Source organism: Alosa sapidissima, chromosome 9, assembly GCF_018492685.1.
Source record: "Alosa sapidissima isolate fAloSap1 chromosome 9, fAloSap1.pri, whole genome shotgun sequence".
Classification (NCBI taxonomy): domain Eukaryota; kingdom Metazoa; phylum Chordata; class Actinopteri; order Clupeiformes; family Clupeidae; genus Alosa; species Alosa sapidissima.
This window is the reverse complement of record NC_055965.1, coordinates 12,710,747-12,729,585: the sequence shown is the minus strand read 5'-3', so window position 1 is coordinate 12,729,585 and position 18,839 is coordinate 12,710,747. Positions and strand designations below refer to the sequence as shown.

Genomic DNA, 18,839 nt, shown 5'->3' with positions numbered 1-18,839 from the left:
CAATGCGACATTCAACATTTTCAACGGCTGATTTTTTTTTTTTATTGAGGTGAATATTTGGTCTGACTGGAAATAGAAAAGCAAAAAAGTATCATCTAAAGCCAAGAAGACCGTCTCAGATGCAGTGCTGTAGGAGGCAGCCTGATACCACGCACTCTGCTCATGACCGGGTAAAGCACACCACTGCAACATGCATCTCCAGGGCTTGATTCCTATTTCCTAGTAGGCCTGGAGACCGTATCCCATTTCTCATTCTCCTCCCAATCCCTTCAACTACCTAGCCTGGCTCACGCCAGACCTCATCTCATTGAGATGGGCCTGGGAACTTCACATTCATTTTCTCGTATTCGAGACGTGGTTTACGAATGCCCAGAGCCGTTTATTGGGCACTACGAATATCTATCAAATGTGTCTGTATGTAGCTCATAACCGCTTCGGTGTGTCTTCATCGTCTTGCTGTCCCCCCTCCGTTCTTTGATTGAGTGCAAAATTAGCTTCACTCTTCTACTTCAATCATTGACCATAACTATGCTCAACACGTCTTTTGACATATTACCATTGTCTTCACAGATAAAGGTCCAGTCATTGTATATAGAAATGGGATTCCGCCAAAGTCAGTCACATACACACACACACTCAAGTGTGTAAGGCTTTTGGTCACCGATTCAATCTAACAATTGTTTTGGTCAGCGGGTTAGTCAGAGTCAGGGAGTCGTTTGGACTCGTTTGGGTTAGTCAGGGAGTCGTTTGGGTACTGTAAGTCAGGGAGTCGTTTGGGTTTGTCAGGGAGTTGTTTGGCTTAGTCAGGGAGTCATTTGGTCAGTGGGCTAGTCAGGGTGTCATATGGGTTAGTCAGGGAGTCGTTTGGTCAGTGCGTTAGACAGCGAGTCGTTTGGTCAGTGGGTTAGTCAGCGAGTCGTTTGTTCAGTGGCTTGGTCAGCGAGTCATTTGGTCAGTGGCTTGGTCAGTCGGTACTTGTGGTCGGTGGTCTCGGCTTACCCTCTGTTCCCTGAGCTGCTGCTCCTGGCGCTGCTGCTCGTCCTTGCTGCGCTGCATCTGCTGGGTCAGGGCCTTGATGTCGGCCACCTTGGCGTCCAGGTCGGCGTGGAGCTGACGCAGCTCCTTCTCCAGCTTCTCGCGCCGACGCAGCTCCCGCGAGCACTCATTCTGACGCACCTGGATGTCCTGCTGCATCTGGGGGATGAGAGAGAGAGAGGGGGGCAGAAGGTTGGACTCAATAACATACTGAGAGCAAGTGTGTGTGTGTGTGCTGTGTGTGTGTGTGTGTGTGTGCTGTGTGTGTGTGTGTGTGTGCGTGTGTGTGTGTGTGTGTGCTTTGTTTATGTACAACACATGTGATCATGATCAACTTTCCACATGGTGATGGTATACCCCAAACTTTCCAAAAGTGTGCGTGTGTGAGTTTGTGTGTGTGCGTGTGTGTATGAAATTCACTGATATGTATGTGCAGTTATTTATGTGATAGTGTTTAAACTTCACTATCACATAATATTATATGGTAAACACAATTGTATATAATCCCCACCTTCACCCCAACACACACACACACACACACACACAAATAAATACACACACACGCACACACACACACACACACACACACACACACACACACACACACACACACACATACACGCATATACAAATAAATACACACACACACACACACACACAGACACATACCTGCACTCCCAACCAGGTGTCTCTACAGAAGTAAAATCTCCCTTAGCGAAGCATAACAGGATTATTTGTAGCGGAGAGCTGTCAGACGGGATCACCCATTTATCAGCAGCTGGCAGGGCTGCCCGGCGGACATTAGGCCTGGGAATGGCCACTTTTATGGCAGATTCACATCACTCGCTCCCATAAAAACCCGTGGATATTAATTTCATAAAATGCCTTGGCAAGGCACAGCTACTTGGCGTGCATGAAGACATAGTATCTTCTTTTTTATTTTTACTATTCTGTGTGTGTGTGTGTGTGTGTGTGTGAGAGTGTGAGAGTGTGTGTGTGTGTGTGTGTGTGTGTGTGTGTGTGTGTGTGTGTGTGTGTGTGTGTGTGTGTGTGAGAGAGAGTGTGTGTGTGTGTGTGTGTGTGTGTGTGGTGTGAGAGTGTGAGTGTGTGTGTGTGTGTGTGAGAGTGTGTGTGTGTGTGTGTGTGTTCCCTATTGATTTGCCATCCTTGTCTTTCTTTTTGTATAAACAATCACAAATATTGGTTTATGCAACATCAGCTCAAAGCTTTCTGCCAGATCTTTCTTTTTTACTAGTGTTATTATTATTATTATCAATCCAATAAAAGTGAGTAAAAAATTTCATCCCTCAGGCATTGCAAAATCTTCCAGGATATTTTTGGCATTTTTATTTTGATGAGATATGCATTACGGGATGAGATATGCATTATACCAAAACACTGAAGCAGTATGTAGCTGCACCTGAGCCCAGCCTTAAGCGTATAACCTTAAAATATGAAAAGTGTACAAAAGGCACACAACACATCCAGGGCATGTAGCCTAAATACATAGGGCAACTTTTTGAGCAATGTTGCTGGGCAACCGCATAACCATTTCCATTTATTCTGATTGAATGGTGCTGACGATTTGCCTACTGATGATTGACGTTCTCCAAGAAAGAAATCGTTGCCCAATATCAATTGGAACATGCCAGAACCATAGAATAACCTTAAAACAAATACAGTGATTTGTATTTGATTATTTTCTTTTGATCAATATTTTATATAGGCCTATAAATAAATTTAAAAAAAAAAAAAAAAAAATATATATATATATATATATATATATATATATATATATATATATATATATATATATATATATATATATATATATATATATTTATCATTTTCCTTTTGATTTAAGAGTCCATAGTCCAATGTGAGATCTACAGTATATCTGAGGTTTGGGTGGGGGGGGGGGCTGAAATTAATGTTGTTTGTAATTCTGAGCATAACAATGTATTTTGATAATAAAAACAGTGAATTGTGGCACCTTGGTTATGGTCTCCATGGCGCTTTCTTTCTGCGACTCGACGTCCTGCTGGTTGGATATGGCCTGGGTGAGGTTCTGACGCAAGGTCACCACTTCCTTCAGTAGGTTATCTCTCTCCTTGCTCAGCTCGTCTCTAACTTTCAACAGATCGCCCACGCTGGGAGAAAGAGACAGAGACACAGAAACAGCAGACACACACACACACACACACACACACACACACACACACACACACACACACACACACACTCACACACACACAAACACACACACACACACACACACAGAGAAAGAGAGAGAGAACAGAGGTTGCAATCTAATTCACAAACCTCAGGGGGTGTTATTAGGAGAAGTCTCCACAAAAAAGTTGGCTGCTTCAAAAAAGTGTGTTCAAAAAAAGTGAACTTGAGAAACTATCCAACTCTTGTTTCTCTCACAATTAACATCATCAGTGTATGACTAGCAGGTTATGCTAAAGATGAGAAAAATGACTGGCCCAATGAATAACCTGACCACAACCACTTCCTGAATCACTGAACATGTCCGTCCGGGCTTCCTTTTCCAACAGCCTACTATAAAACATCACAGCAATGTATCTACTCCATAACAGAGATTCTCTTTCCTACAGCTAACACAACTGCAGTAATTTCTGCATGTATAAGTATGTTTGTACTGTAGTGTATAACAGAGAGAATGCAAACCGTCAGACACTCCTGTGCTTTAATCTACCACACATGACCATTCGGAAAAAAATGAAATGGGAGCTTATAGCGCTCTTAAGTTCTTCCAGGAAGGCTCCAATGTCATGTCACTCATTGTTACTAAACGGCCAATTACAGGCCTCCACCGCCTTTTTATAATGACTCGCCTAACATTCCTGCTTCGTTGCTTCAGGTGCCGTCATCTTGATGTCCCCTTCCTCCTCCCCACCACCACCAGTTTGGTCTCTGCCTATCTGTCCAGGGGGTAGGCTATTATCAGGCAGGATTTGCGGTATCAAGACAATCCAAGACCTGGACCGATGAGGGGGCCTACGCCAAAGACTTTTTAATCATTTAAGTGTTAGACTTTCATGCCTTCTAAAATTCTTTGTCAATTAAATCTCGAAAAATCAGAGTCTTTATGGAAGAACTGAATTAAATATTTCCTTTGCAGGGTAACCAAAAGTGTCAGGGCTTCACTTAATGATCAAGTTGTAGCGCATTACAGGAGTCTATCCACTGATTTCTGGCATGGAAGTTTTCTCATATCATGATCAGACGCAGACTTGCAGTGCTTTCTTACAGGCAAGTAGAAAAAAACTATGCAGGGCTTAAAGGCAAGGAAGATTTCTGTGCCCAAGGGTGTTATCATAAATGTACAGAAATCAAAAGTTGTTACATTAAAGGTAGGGTACGAGATACTGAGCAATTTCTAACATAAAACTTTTTGTAACATTCAGCAAATATCTCCTCCCAATCTGCTCCTCACAATCTGCTCTCCATTCTCTGAGAACACAGTGAAACAAATAAACGGTCTTAGACAGCCCTGCCTCCGTAAACTGGACACAAACGTAGAGGGGGCAGCCTGTCCCCCAAACAATAACAAAACATTGTGTGGAGTTTATCGAGGAGTACTGAAGGGAGTGGGTGTGGTGAGCTACCTCTCTGGTGTGTTTGGTTTGGTCTTTGGTTCAAGTATAATGTAATATGCTGGACAAAAGCTTCTGTTAAGAAACATAAACATAAACGCAAACATCATCCCACATCGCTTGTACCAGACCTTTAAGTGGCAGCCGTGGCCTACTGGTTAGCGCTTCGGACTTGTAACCGGAGGGTTGCCGGTTCGAACCCCGACCAGTAGGCACGGCATAAGTGCCCTTGAGCAAGGCACCTCACTGCTCCCCGAGCGCCGTTATTGTTGCAGGCTGTTGTGTGTTCACTGTGTGCTGAGTGTGTTTCACTAATTCACGGATTATGATAAATGCAGAGACCAAATTTCCCTCACGGGATCAAAAGAGTATATATACCGGTACTTACATACTATACTTATACTTAAATTTAAATAGGCCATGAATCTTAAATGAACCAGCTCACCCCTAAATTCTGGCCCAGTGGCTGAAGAGTTAAAGCCCAGCATTTAAAAAAAAAAAAAAAGTTGTAAAGAAAAGGGGAGTTTTAAAGAAAGCTCACGTTTGTTCCTGTCCCACAGACAGCCCAGCGCCCTGCTCCAGCAGCTTGGTGAGGTTGACGATCTCCTGCTTCAGCGCCTGGATGGTCTCGTCCGCACGCTGCTCTTTGTCGTGGGCCGTGTCCACCATCCTCCAGGCCTTCTCGATCTCCTGCAATGGACACGGCACAACAACCGGTCAGATCGGAGACACATCGGTCTACAGGAGTCACGCGCTCGCACACATATACACACACATGCACGCACTCTCGCACGCACGTTCACACACACTTTCTCTCTCTCTCTCTCTCTCTCTCTTACACACACACACACACACACACACACACATACACACACACGCTGCAACTAATCACCCTTTCCCCTACAGGTGAATTCAGATGAAAAGCAATATGGGATTCTTGACAGTAACTTCAGATACACGAGGGATGTTACGTAAATTCCTCGTGTTATAGGGAGGGGACTTCCCACAGTGGTCAATCAACAACCAAACCTTACCATTTCATATAAAATATATACAATATATTCAACCTCAACAATACAGCTTTGAGCTCTAGGCAAAGATAGTAGCCTGAATGCCCAGACAAATAACCAAAGCAGCAACAAACAACATAACTATGAGACCAGCCTTCATTAGCATTTCCTTGGGGGTTTCAAGCAGTTAGCTTCCTTCTTTGGTGTTTTGTTGTATTAGGCCCAGAGCAATTCCAGAAGACTCTGCAGTGGTGTCTGCCATCCCCTCCAACAACCCATTTTGATGTCAACATAATTACCTCCATTGCCATGGCAAAAAGCAATCGTGAAATGGTACAACCAGCCATGATACCTACCTTCAAATGCTGCCAGGATGTGGTGTAACGACTTGTGTTCAAGCACAACAGAATGTCCTAAACATATGCCCTGACTAATGCCAACATCTTCTCAGGGACCTGCAAGTAGCTAAATGCCTTCCACAACATACTGTGAGGCACAGATCCAAAGGTATTCACAAGGCCACCCTGATGTCTCTTGCCTTCTGTCTTCGCCTTCTGAATCTGATGCCAAATCACGCTGCTAGCCTATGTTCCAAACATCCAGAAAATCCTGGGATCCCTGCTTTATGCACCGAAACACCTATCAAACTATTTGACATCAAATAGGAGACCGATCTTCTTGCCACCAGGCTAAGAAAACATAAAGGAGACTTATGCTATAGTTTGAAACTGGCCTATGGTTGTTCTCCTCAGCAATAAAAAATAGCACATGCCCAGTGTCACTTCTTTGGAATTGTACCTGTCTTCCATACAATCCCATGAGCTTCCATAAAAGTTCCAGAACATCAGGCACTCTTTAGACCTGATAAGGTATCCCATTCAGCAAGACAGGACAGGACAGGATGGAGGCCATACACAACGCACAATCTCTTGCACCTCTTTCCACCTCTGTCTGCAACTGGAGGAATGTCTGTGGGTAACACCACCACATCCATGTGCTACAGATCGTCTATAAATATAGACATTTAAAGACGTTTGACATTTCCATCAGATTTGTCTGATGACAGTTTGATTTTGCCTTCAAATCAGCACGCTTTCAACTTCACATAATCCAATTACTGTTTTCATCCTGAAACATGTCAAAGTCTCTGCATCACAACAATATGACAGGTAGCCTAGTAGTTTTAAGAGCACAAAGATAGCAAACAAGTGACAGTCTGATTTAACCTCTGCAGTTTAGTCTTTATATTTATCTTTTATGACAGAATTTTCGACAAGCCTCTTTTAAGGACTCAGTGTTGTTGTGGCTACACACTAACTGCACTTGTACCATTCCCCATGTATTCATGAAATTCAGGTTCCTATTCGACCAGCAGCAGATGAAATAACCCAACCATTCACCACTCTGACAGCAAGAAAGGTGGTAGTTAGACAGACCGCTCTATTGTCCTGCTTGTCATCGACTATCCGCCGTCTTAATCTGTTTTGGGGATGTAGGCTACTCCAGACTCGCTGATCTCTGTTGGAGTCAATTTTTCTGGCTATAACTGTGTACATAACAAACTAAATAACACACTAACTAGGTCTATGCCCTCTAATTCAGACATGTTTGAAAATGTAAGTGTGACGGAATTTTACAGCTAGAATTGTATTATTTAGTGATGAAGTAATGTGTTGTCCTGCTGTATTCAGTATTCACACTACACTGATGTTTTTATATCTGAAATACATTAAACTAGTTGTCCTGCTCCAGAAACACATTTTCCTGGTGAAAGAAAATAACAGAAAGGAGAGAGATTTCCCCAGTCGACTAAAATGAGTATCTCTTTGTAATATGAAAATGTGACAATCTGCCCATCACAGATCCTCAATTACTTTTTCACACTTGTTACGGAGGACGGACAGACGTTGTAGGCCTACCTTCTTGAGGGAAGTGATGGTCGTCTGGTCCTCCTGAGAGAGTTTCAGTGCCGTGGCCACCTTGGCAGCGTTGGACACGATCTCGCCATTGAGCTCCCGGCATTTGGTCATCAGCCGCTTCTCGCTCTCATGCGACTTCTTCAGGGCGTTGGTCAGCTTCTCGTACTCCACGCGGAACTTCTCCAGGCTCTTGTCACCCAGCAGCTCGCTGAGCACCTCCTGGAACTCCTTCTCCAGTGACTCGAAGGAGTTCTCCTCCATCTCGGCCTTCTGAGAATGTGTTGAGACACGCCAGTGTTATTGGTTGGTAAGGGGGGCAGAAGACATCTCTGAGCTTGTCAAATGACAAATGGAATATGATGAAATCATTGAGCGATGAGACCTTCATTTTTGAGTCAGGGAGTTAAATGCAGTTACAAAGGCAATTTCATATTTCTATAATAATACAGTAATGAGGTAGTAGGCTGTACAGACTATCAACTAAACCCATTTGCCCATAACACTGATTTGATCCTGACTTCTAGACTCAAAGAAATCTTACTATGGCAGACTACACTTGACTTTAACGTCAGCTCTCAAAGGATGCTGGATCATTTTACTGTGACATGACTGAAAACAACATTAGACTACGAAACCGTTTTCCATTGTAGGCCTAGCCTGTTTTTAAATGTGTGGCAACTAGCATTTGTGGTTGAGTGTAACGTTAACGTTGAATGTTGGAGATATTACAACATGCCGGTATGACAACTAAAAAGCAATGCGTAATGACGTGACAGCTGTATATTACATTACTGGCACCATGATGGACCGTTTCTAGGAATGGAAGTTAGTGATGGTTTTATATCCTTCCAACTTCCCTTGTTAAATTAAGCTTATCTGTTACAGTAGTGAGTAGCCTAACGTCATTTAACGTTAGCAAATAGGCTAACGTTATACGACAGCAATGTCAACAATTACGTCTAAAAAGTTGATAGAGGACAGAAAATGCACACCTCCATCGTGTCCGTTGATCTCAGTGGTTGTTAAATCCAAGTAAGATAAAAGTATTAACAACGTATACTGCCATCACCACACATTTCCCCTGTTCCTAAAACGCTTAAAATACTGGAACGAACTCGCTCATTTCCTGCAGAAGTTACTGTTGGTTTACTCCAAGGCAACGCGTCGCCGTCGCCTTGACAACCGTGAGTCGTGTGGAGATTGGACGCACGAGAGAATGGAAAGTATCGAATTCAGGAGAACATTGCTGTAAAATGTTGCAATAGATTGCAACAAAATGTAGGCCTATAAAGTTGGTATGATACACAGAAGCACACACTGGGGCCTGTTTCCTCGAAGACTTCGCATTTTTCTGCCTTGCATCATCAGCAAGCTTTGGCCCACCCTTTGGTCTATCCTGCTGGTTTGTTGTTTTTCCTACTACACTAGATGGCAGCTTTACACAAATCATGCGCTCCCGGAGCGCACGTCTGCACTGAGTTTGATGAAGTGCAGGTGAACAAATAGTAGGCTAGTCAACGCCGAATAGGCTATATTCAGTTCACTCTAGCAATAGTATAGGCTAAATTAGAGGAAAAATGTTGTATGTTGTATGTCTATCGAGTTTTAAATTGATAATAATATTTTGTGTATATTTTGTATGCCTGCTAAAAATGTTTAGGAAAGCCATGACACCAAAAAAGTTCGCTTAGTCTATAAATAGTTTGCGTTAGTGTGCTCAATTCTATCGTCTTCTTTGGATAATCATATAATCCCATAGTCTGACTAGTGGCTTGTGGGAGACTATTTGCAGTGGCCAACATTAATCCAATCTACTGTAACGTGGAGATGCGGCGTCGAGATGAACTCCACGGCGACATCTGCGAGACGCGATAACCGCAATCCTTGGGGAGTACAAAATGAAAAACACATCAACATCTGCAAGCTGAATACTAGCCCCCAACTACACTAGTGTGACAGTCCGGGGAAATGTTTAGTCTGGATTTCAATCTATGTGTTTTTCTTTTCGTTTTAAAAATGGGACAAATGGATACGTATAATGACTTTTTAAATTGAGACATCAAGTTTATGGTGCGTCGCCTCTATTTTCATGACATTGGCGTTTTCTTTCGACAAAACTGAGCGCCCAAAACTTCCTTTGGAGGCGATCTGTGGCATGGGAAGAAGTGTCCTTACGCGGTGCTCGGGAGCGTGGTGATTTGGGTATAGCTGAATCGTTGAAGCGCGGAAAGAACATCTGGCTAAGACAGCGGCACAGCGTCAGTCATGGGCAACAGCGTTTCAAGCATCTCTGCCTTTCACAGAGGACAGCAACACAGATTTCAAAGGCTTCCAAGCTCTCAAAAAGGTCTGTTTCAGAAAAGTCACCTCAGACTTTTGTTCAGTCATGAATTAGCTATTGAAGTAAGTTATTGTGAATATACTGTGATAATGCTGACTTTCTTGACATTTTATGGTATCAATTCAGAGGTTCAGATTTCAGATGGTGCCAGAGGACAGTGACATAAATATTGCATTAAACAAAGTTTAGGCCCCTACACTGGGATGCACTCAGTGTTGCATATTGGACAAAATCTAAAATTGTAATGCTTTATTTATAATGCTCAGAAAACCAACTTTCAGCTCCACCCTGCCTAGATAGTAATCAAAGATAATGACATCTGGACTTGTCAAACTCAAACAACTCCATCCAACAAAGACCAACATACTAACGGTGCACACTGAGACATCTGTTGGTGTTTGTTTTTTGTTTGTTTGTTTGGAGTATTCTGGTGAGCAGTGTGCATTCATTGTGTTAGCATCTTAATACTAGAATATCCCTACTCTTGCACAGCATAGATAAGCATGTAGCACAGGGGAAAAAAGCTTAATTTTGCCATATTATGTCTGTGCAACCACTGTAGATCATTGGATACATCCCTTGTTTAACTTTAACAGAATTATCAAATGTTACCTCTGGGCATTACAGTCACTAGACCAAGTCTTTGCTTCCTACTTCAAGGGGTGTGTATGTCCTGACAGAGGCATGGTCTTACCAAGGCTATATATTAAAAGGCACACATCTCTGACAGTAATGTCTACTACCCTGTAATAAAGATTGACAGAAAATGAGATACATTCATTGGAGACAGACACCAATCCCATATAATTTCAGGTTGGCCCACTCCAGAGCATACAATGATAGTTCATAAACCTAGTCATCAGTCATCATATTCTAATGATATGATGAAAAGGCACTTCAATTTGTTTTGTTTGTTTTAGGAACACACTCAGCTGTAGTTGATTGCATTCACTTGAGTTACATTGTGCACCTCACTGCATGCACTTGTGGCTAAAACAAATGATTGAGACACTTGAAAATGTGAGCAGTCTTTGTCAAATGCATTATGGGTAACATGTTTGTAAATGTGCAAGAATCAAAGAAATGAATGACGCCGGCTTCATTTCTCTTCTCCCAAACATCTCTAACAACCCTCACACACACCATCACACCCAACACATCTAAGAACCTCACAACCTCACACACCTCACACCATCACACTTCCCTCTCTCCCCTCCTCCATCTCCCACCTGGTCTACCACCTTCTCCATCTATTACACTTTCCCTAGCACTTATGGCATCTTCCCTCTCATCCTCTAGTAAAAGTGTTGCTGATGTTGTATTAATTCCTACCTAAGGTCTCCTCTGCATTGTAGCTTCAATGTTATTCTTCATTTTTGTAAGTCACTTTGGTAAAAAGTGTCTCCAAAATGAATACATGTATGTGTGAACGTGGCTTAGATGGTACAGAGTCGACAATCAAGTAATCTATTTTACAGAACTACTGTACTATTAGATGGTTATTTACTTTCATTTTTATTTTTGTTCAGGTTATTTCATAAAGCACAAGCAAATGGTCTCTGGTTCCTCTTGATGTGTTTTGTAGGCCTAGTTTATATGTAGGAAACAGTGTGTCTTTTGCCCCCACTCATACAGCCATAGCTGTGAATGCTAATTTGTGAGAAGCATGGTGATGTTCCGAACAGCCTCCTCCAGCTGTGAGGGTCCTGATAAACACTTCACTTCAAGCATGATTTAAGTGCCCCATTTGAATCACAAGAAAATTGTTGAGGGATATGTGTAATCATGAACCTGTGTGTGTGTGTGTGTCTGTGTGTGTGGTGTGTGTGTGTGTGTGTGTGTGTGTGTGTGTGTGTGTGTGTGTGTGTGTGTGTGTGTGTGTGTGTCTGTGTGTGTGTGTGTGTGTGTGTCTGTGTGTGTGTGTGTGTGCTGAGGTGCGAGACCGAGCAAAGGCGTGATAGGCCATTATCCTTTTGATTGTGTCTCCTTGACAACTGCACATAACATGTAAACTGTTCCCATGGCAATTGTATCCAAGTGGGTTATCAGTGAGGGGATGGTAATCAGCCGAAACGTGTTTTGTCGTTTTTTTTTTTCTTTCATTCATTCTTTCTGAGAATAAAGGGTGGCATAGACACATGATATAAGATACCGCAATTACCCTTATCCCTGCATTGTGTTAAGACAAATGATCCATTAGAAACCTATTCCCTTCTATGCTTTTCATTATGGCTTCGACATAAATCACTGTGTTCAAACAAGCACATTTTTCATAACGTAATGTGATGACAAAAAAATTGGCAACTGACAGAAAAGTCATCATTGTGTGTGTGACAAGTATTAACTACCCTGACAAAACACAATGCCTCTGGCTCAACTTAAGAAAGAGAAAAACAGTTGAGTGAAATCAGATCTGTTCCCCGATATCATCAAAACACAATCAATGACGTTCCAGCGCAGTTTTCTCCCCTATGATGGATACATTTGACTACGGAACAAGGCTTTGAAACTGAACTAAAACATTCCTTTGAGGGTGCAAAATTACTCTACAGCACAGCAGTGCTTCAGGAACTTAGTCAGGCATGTATAATTAGAGGGGGGGAAATCAATGCCGAACACTTCACTTGGCTTAAGCACGGAGGAGGCTGGCGTCGCTAAGAACCTCTGGATTTTTCTGAGACAGGTCCTTCATCAAGCAAAGTGCTCAAGAGCTCTGAACTAGCTCATGGACGCTGGGAATATGATTGTGCAACTGGGGTACAGGTAGCAACGTCCTGCAAGTCATGCAGTGCATGGACACTGTGGCGAAAGGAGAGAGCAGGCAGCCTCGAACTCAGGTCACCATTCGTGTAGCTTGACCGCAATGCCGGAGAGCCCGGCTCATTGGTATGGCAGTCAGAGTGCATACTCAACCGTAGGGACGGTACTCTGTCACACACACACGCTTTACTTGTTTGGGAGTCAGTGGGCTCAGTGCAGGGTGTTAATGAGGAGTATTACCAGTCAGAGGATGACCTGTCCTTTCTGACCCAGACGAGAGGCTGATGGGCATGACATTCACTGCCCTCGAGAGCGTATTAAAGCACCTTGTACCTCTATAGCACTGATAACAGAGAACTCTGGAGGTACAGTTGGCAACCTGTTTTCTTTTTGAAGTTATATTTTACTCGAACCTGGGTCCCCTCAGCCGTGGGGTCCTGGGTCTCTGGGTCCCCTCAGTCATTGGGTCCTGGGTCTCTGGGTCCCCTCAGGCGTGTGGTCCTGGGTCTCTGGGTCCCCTCAGTCATTGGGTCCTGGGTTTCTGGGTCCCCTCAGTCATTGGGTCCTGGGTCTCTGGGTCCCCTCAGGCGTTCCACGGAGCCCATTTGTGGCACTGGACGCCAATGCCACCACTTCACCATGACTCCCCCCAGCAACCTGTTTTTGTTTAACAGCCCTGATGTCTAGTATCGCATGCGTTCAGTTGGCCGATTATCTCACTGTGTTTTCGTTGGAACACACAGCCAAACCATTTAATTACTCATGGACTTGCTGGTCCTTTCTCTTTATATTGATATAATTAGTGAGGTTTATTGTTGACTGATGTTAGCATGGCTACATGTTGTAATCAGAACAAAGACTACTCTATTTTTGTGTTAACTCTTTGTGCTCTACATGAATCCAAAGACAGTAGGCTGCGTTTTCCGTTTGAGTTTCATTTATTAAGAAATGTAGCAAAATGTCAGTATTATTTGCTCTCACAACTCTACACAGACAGTAGTCAAACCACAGAATCGGGTAAGGTGACCATTTATTTTAAGATCTTAAGAGAGTATGAATCTCAAATACTTTTAGTAAATCAGAATCAGAATTAGTATACATTGGCCAAGTATACATACACAAGGAATTTGACTTCGGTAGGCGTTCAACAAATACATTCAACAAATAGACATGTAGTGGCATACATTCAGTAGACATATAGTAATATAGACACATACTGTACAATAGAGTCAACAATCGGCACATATTTACATACTGTAATATACAAAAATACAAATAAGGCATAGTATCAAAACAAGTACACATGGAGTGGGATATAGAGTGCAAAAGTAATAGTGCAAATGTAGTGTGCAAGATGCATACTGGAATGATAAGGTATGTAATGTGTAGGAGAAGCTTTCTTTACAATGTCTCTGTTTTGGTTAATGGATAGTCAGAAAAGCAGATGTAGATATGTTGTTGTTAAAAAGAGTTAAGACACTTCTTGACCAAAGTGACTTACATATGTCAGCTATATTACAAGGGATCACATTGTCCCCGGAGCAACTTGGGGTTAAGTGCCTTGCTCAAGGGCACAACGGTGGAAGCCGGGAATTGAACCGACAACTTTCAGGCCACTGCACGCTAGCCCAGCTCCTTAACCACTACACTACCACCGGCTTCCATGTAAACTAGCTACATGTACATTTCTGACTATGCACTATAAACATTCTGGATTGTGTAGGCTTATATGACTGTGAGCCAAAGCCTGTGCATTGTGCCCACTGAGTTTATGAGTGTATTCTGTTATGTTCACGGGTATTGTGTGGTGCCTTTTGGTGAGCCACGTTACTTTGCCTGGGGAGCAGAGAGGGGGAGAGAGGAGGGGAGAGGATGTGAGAATCAGAGGGGGCTGTGATGGGATGATTTGCTAAAGAGCTCTCCTCTGGGCCATGATTGCATCACTGATTGCTATTTGAACTATCTATGTACAACAAAGACTCACGCATGCATGCACGCACACACACACACACACACACACACACATGCACTCATGCAGACACAGACATAGAAACGCATGCTCTAATAGCTGACACACACACACAGACACACAGACACACACACACATCCATAAAATGCAAAATATAATCTGGACCTCAGCAACACACAAGCTGAGACTAATCTCCAGAGGGAAACAACAGTTTAGTTCTGGTCCAGTTCTGCTTGCTTTAGAAAAGTACTAGAACATAGAGAAAGAGAGAGAGGTAGAGACAGAGAGAGAGAGAGAAGGAAATTCGACGAGCTCACGGAATTGCGTGAATAATGGCTTGTTACTAATTTCTGACAGTACGTTTACCTGTGTTCGCCAAGCTGAAAGAGCTGGGTGTTTGAAAGCTTAATGTGGCTCCTTATATTTCATTCAGTGGAATGGAAAAGAGAGAGCAAGGGGGAGATATTTCATCCAGGAGCTGTTATGTTTTAGATGGGGTGAGCGGTAAACAGAATTTGGACCAGACGCACCCAAAAAAGGAAGCGAGTGACGAGGTTTGGGGCAGCTGACGGATTAAGTGACCAGGGGACGCGCCGCACGATTTTTTTTTTTGTCACACTCGGAATAAAGTGCAAGGTGTCCTAGTGTAATGAACCTGGCAACCACTGCTCTTACAGCATCCTTCATCCTTACCATATTGTTCTCTTTCATCCCTCTTTCTGCTTTCTCTCTCTCTCTGTCTCTCTCTCTCTCTCTCTCTCTCTCTTCTCTCCTTCCTACTCTTTCTCTCTTCCTGCACATCCCAGTCTCTCACTCCATCTTCCACTCTCTTTTCTCTCTCTCTCTCTCTCTCTCTCTCTCTCTCTCTCTCTCTCTGTCTTTAATTCAATTCAAAGGTGCTTTATTGGCATGACAGAACACGTATTTGCCAAAGCAATGATACAGAAGAAGGAGAACAAGATATTTGAGTGCTCTCTAGCTTTCCCTCTCCGCCACTATGTCCAGTGTAATCCGTCTCTGTGAGCTGGTGCTCCCACGGTACGTCCACTCTCTTCCTGGCGCTCCTTTCTTCCCTCTCTCACTGGACACGCACTCTGTCCCCCTATCACACCACGTCCAGTGTAATCCCTCCTGGTCAGCTCACTCATCTTATGGCGACGTCTGTGTCATAATCCCACTAATGCCTCCCCAACAGAGGCATCACGGTGACTGGCACAGATTTTAATACCATTCTATTTCCGTGGCAACGGACTGCCCTTCATTCTATGCCAATGAAAAGCCTGCTCATATCCGTAATGAAGCCTTCTTATAATACTGTAGATAGAGTATTACATCTCACGCTTAGCAAAGTGAGACAAAGAGCGATGGGATACTCAGTCTGAAGACAGAGAGACAAAGATTAATTTAATTTGGAAGAGGGAGATTTTGCAGCGTGCTGTTGAATGCACTCTAAGTAATGTGCCAGGCTTTTAGTTGTGTTAGTCTGAGAAAAAGGATAATGAGAGTGAGATAACGGATGTCCCTGACAGACGACACCGTCTAACTTATGAGGCGGTGTGTGTCTGACATGACAATGGGACTCATTTTAGAAAAACTGCTGTTGTCACAAAGATACCCAGGATAGATACACCATCTCTGAACACCCAGACTCAGGTCTACCAAGAATAGGATAGTCGTAAAACAGACTTAAAGCCCACCATGTATAGTTTTGTTTGTTTTATACAGGTGCTTTCTTCTGATAACACAAATGGGAATATGATGATATAAAGTGTGTGCATGCAAGAGAGAGAGAGAGAGAGAGAGAACAAGGTCAAAGTCCACATAATAGAGTTCACCACAACAGAGAGAGAGAGAGAGAGAGAGAGAGAGAGAGAGAGAGAACATTCTGGAGAGGTAGCAGCAGACTGAGACTGAAGGACATAGCCTAGGTATTCTAGAGGACAAAGTGAAAACAGAAGGGCCCACGTTTCATCACCTTTTCATTACTGTACGTTGACCGGTCCCTGGCCTGTCGTGCTGATCATGATAATCAGGGAGGTCAGACAGCCTCGGGCAGCACTGCACTGAGAGAGAGAGAGAAGAGAGAGAGAGAGAGAGAGAGAGAGAGAGAGAGAGAGAGAGAGAAAGAAAGAAAGGGGGGGTAACATAATACATTACATATAGCACAGGGACTCTATAAAAGTAATCCTATGACACTATTATAAGCGTCTTAGCGCATACAATACACAGTGTAATTACAAAATTGCATAGTGTGCCACAAAAGAGTATGGGCACAGACAGTGATAAAGAAGTAGGTTGTTCTGTTATGGTGTGCATCAGAGTAGCGTGTGATAAAAGGTCTTAGATTCTCTTTTTTATTTCGGGAAAGCCTCCATCTGTGGAAAAATAAATGTGTTGGCTTGTTTTTCATGGACTGAGAAAATGCATTTCTTATTTTGTTTTGCCTTTTGTTGTCCTTGGAGTGCCATCATTATGGATAATTATATTTGTTTTGTGATTATGTAGCCTAAAGTCATCCATTAAAGATGGAATTACTTTGAATTAAAACAGAGACACAGTGAAGCAAGGTTGATACTGAAGGAGTCGTAGTCAAATCCTGGTATACACCATAGACAAAAACATGCTCTCTCTCTCTCTCTCTCTCTCTCTCTCTCTCTCTCTCTCTCTCTCTCTCTCTCTCTCTCACACACACACACACACACACACACACACACACACACACACACACTCACATACATACATACACATACACGCACATGCATGCGCACACACACACACACAATCATCCACACACATCACACACACACCACTCACTCACAATTCTGCTCCATTAGCATCTTAATGGATGAATCTTAATCCCATATGCATTTTCGACAGAAAGATTTTTTTTGTCCAAGCAGTCAGTTCAATGTTAGCAGTAAAAATGTCAAGCATGCCAAAAACCTCACCAGATATGAATGGCTGACCATCTTGTCTCTTCAGGGGCAACAAAGAGTCTGTGTGTGTAATACCCCACTCTCTTCACAACCTTCAACAAGAGTAAGACTTGTTTTGCAACGGACCGCTTCAACACAAACAATATGATAAGTCAAGCTGTGATGATCTGGATGCAGTGGCACTTAGAGTCAACGAGTTTGCTTTGCAGACTCAGCCATCCAGTGCAAAATAACAAATCGGCCTCAATTATGTAAGTGGGTGCTTGGGCGATCACATCGCATTAACGTTGTTGCCAAACATGTTGATCCGAAAATATACAGCCCAGATAACAAACAAAAAAATGATGGAAAATGAAGGATAAAAAACAGCATTTTTCTGTCGTTTGCCCTCATAATATCAGTCAAGTCAGTGTGTAGAAACATTTTTACATAAATAAACATTTCCAGATAAATAAATAAATGGAAAAAAAAGAATAATTGTTATAAAAGAGCAACACATCCATCTTTGCCAAACATTAGCTTATAATTAGATTTTGAGCACTTGTTTTTTCTCCGATATGAGCCTACCAACTACACGTTTGTTTACACTATTTTCTGTAAATGATTATACAACTGTATTAAGTATGACAATAAATAAAAGTATGTAATAGATAAGACAGTAAACTTTTATTTTCAGACTTTGAGCTTTACAATACAACCATCAACAACAAAACAACCGTCATGTAGAGGGAAACAATAACAACCACAGTATACCTTCATCTGATGAACAACAAATATATATAAAAACTTTTATATATTTGTTTTTTAATATATATTACTCGCTTTCTGCTTCTTTTCGCTGGCTCTGCCATGATGAATGTCTGAGAAACTCCATCGCTACCTTGTTCTAGCCGGTGCCTGGCGTGTATGTGTGTAGTGCAGTAAAGCAATTTGTTACATCGCGAGACCGCAAGACTTTCTGTCTCTGAATCCGGCGGCCTGCCAGCCCAAAGTTGCAGTGTCGGGACGCTAGGGGGAAGCGAGACAGCCACCATTCACCCCAGAAAAAGTCATATAACCAATCCAATGACTCTGAAGCTGTTAAATTAAGGTACATTAAGCTAAAAAACCTGCCTAGCTGTCCTTTAACATTGACATTGTGGCCCTTATGCTGGTTGAATGGGGCTCAATGAATGGCCCCTGTTTTTCATCATCGTCCCTGATTTATCTCTTAATCACTTTCCACTTTCATTTTTTATCCATTACA

The 18,839-nt window shown here is 42.7% G+C and overlaps 1 protein-coding gene across 1 annotated transcript in view; it reads right to left on the bottom strand.

The window, feature by feature from the left end:
- cfap58 (cilia and flagella associated protein 58) overlaps nt 1-8,747 on the bottom strand; it is a 40,039-nt gene extending 31,292 nt beyond the window's left edge. Inside the window, exons 1-5 of the mRNA XM_042104836.1 lie at nt 8,580-8,747; nt 7,588-7,857; nt 5,200-5,348; nt 3,029-3,185; nt 1,000-1,194 (exon numbers count right to left, since the gene is read on the bottom strand). Coding sequence (XP_041960770.1) covers nt 1,000-1,194; nt 3,029-3,185; nt 5,200-5,348; nt 7,588-7,857; nt 8,580-8,585 — 777 coding nt within the window. The 5' untranslated portion in view covers nt 8,586-8,747. The remainder of the gene's footprint in view (nt 1-999; nt 1,195-3,028; nt 3,186-5,199; nt 5,349-7,587; nt 7,858-8,579) is intronic.
- Nucleotides 8,748-18,839: the final 10,092 nt, after the last annotated feature.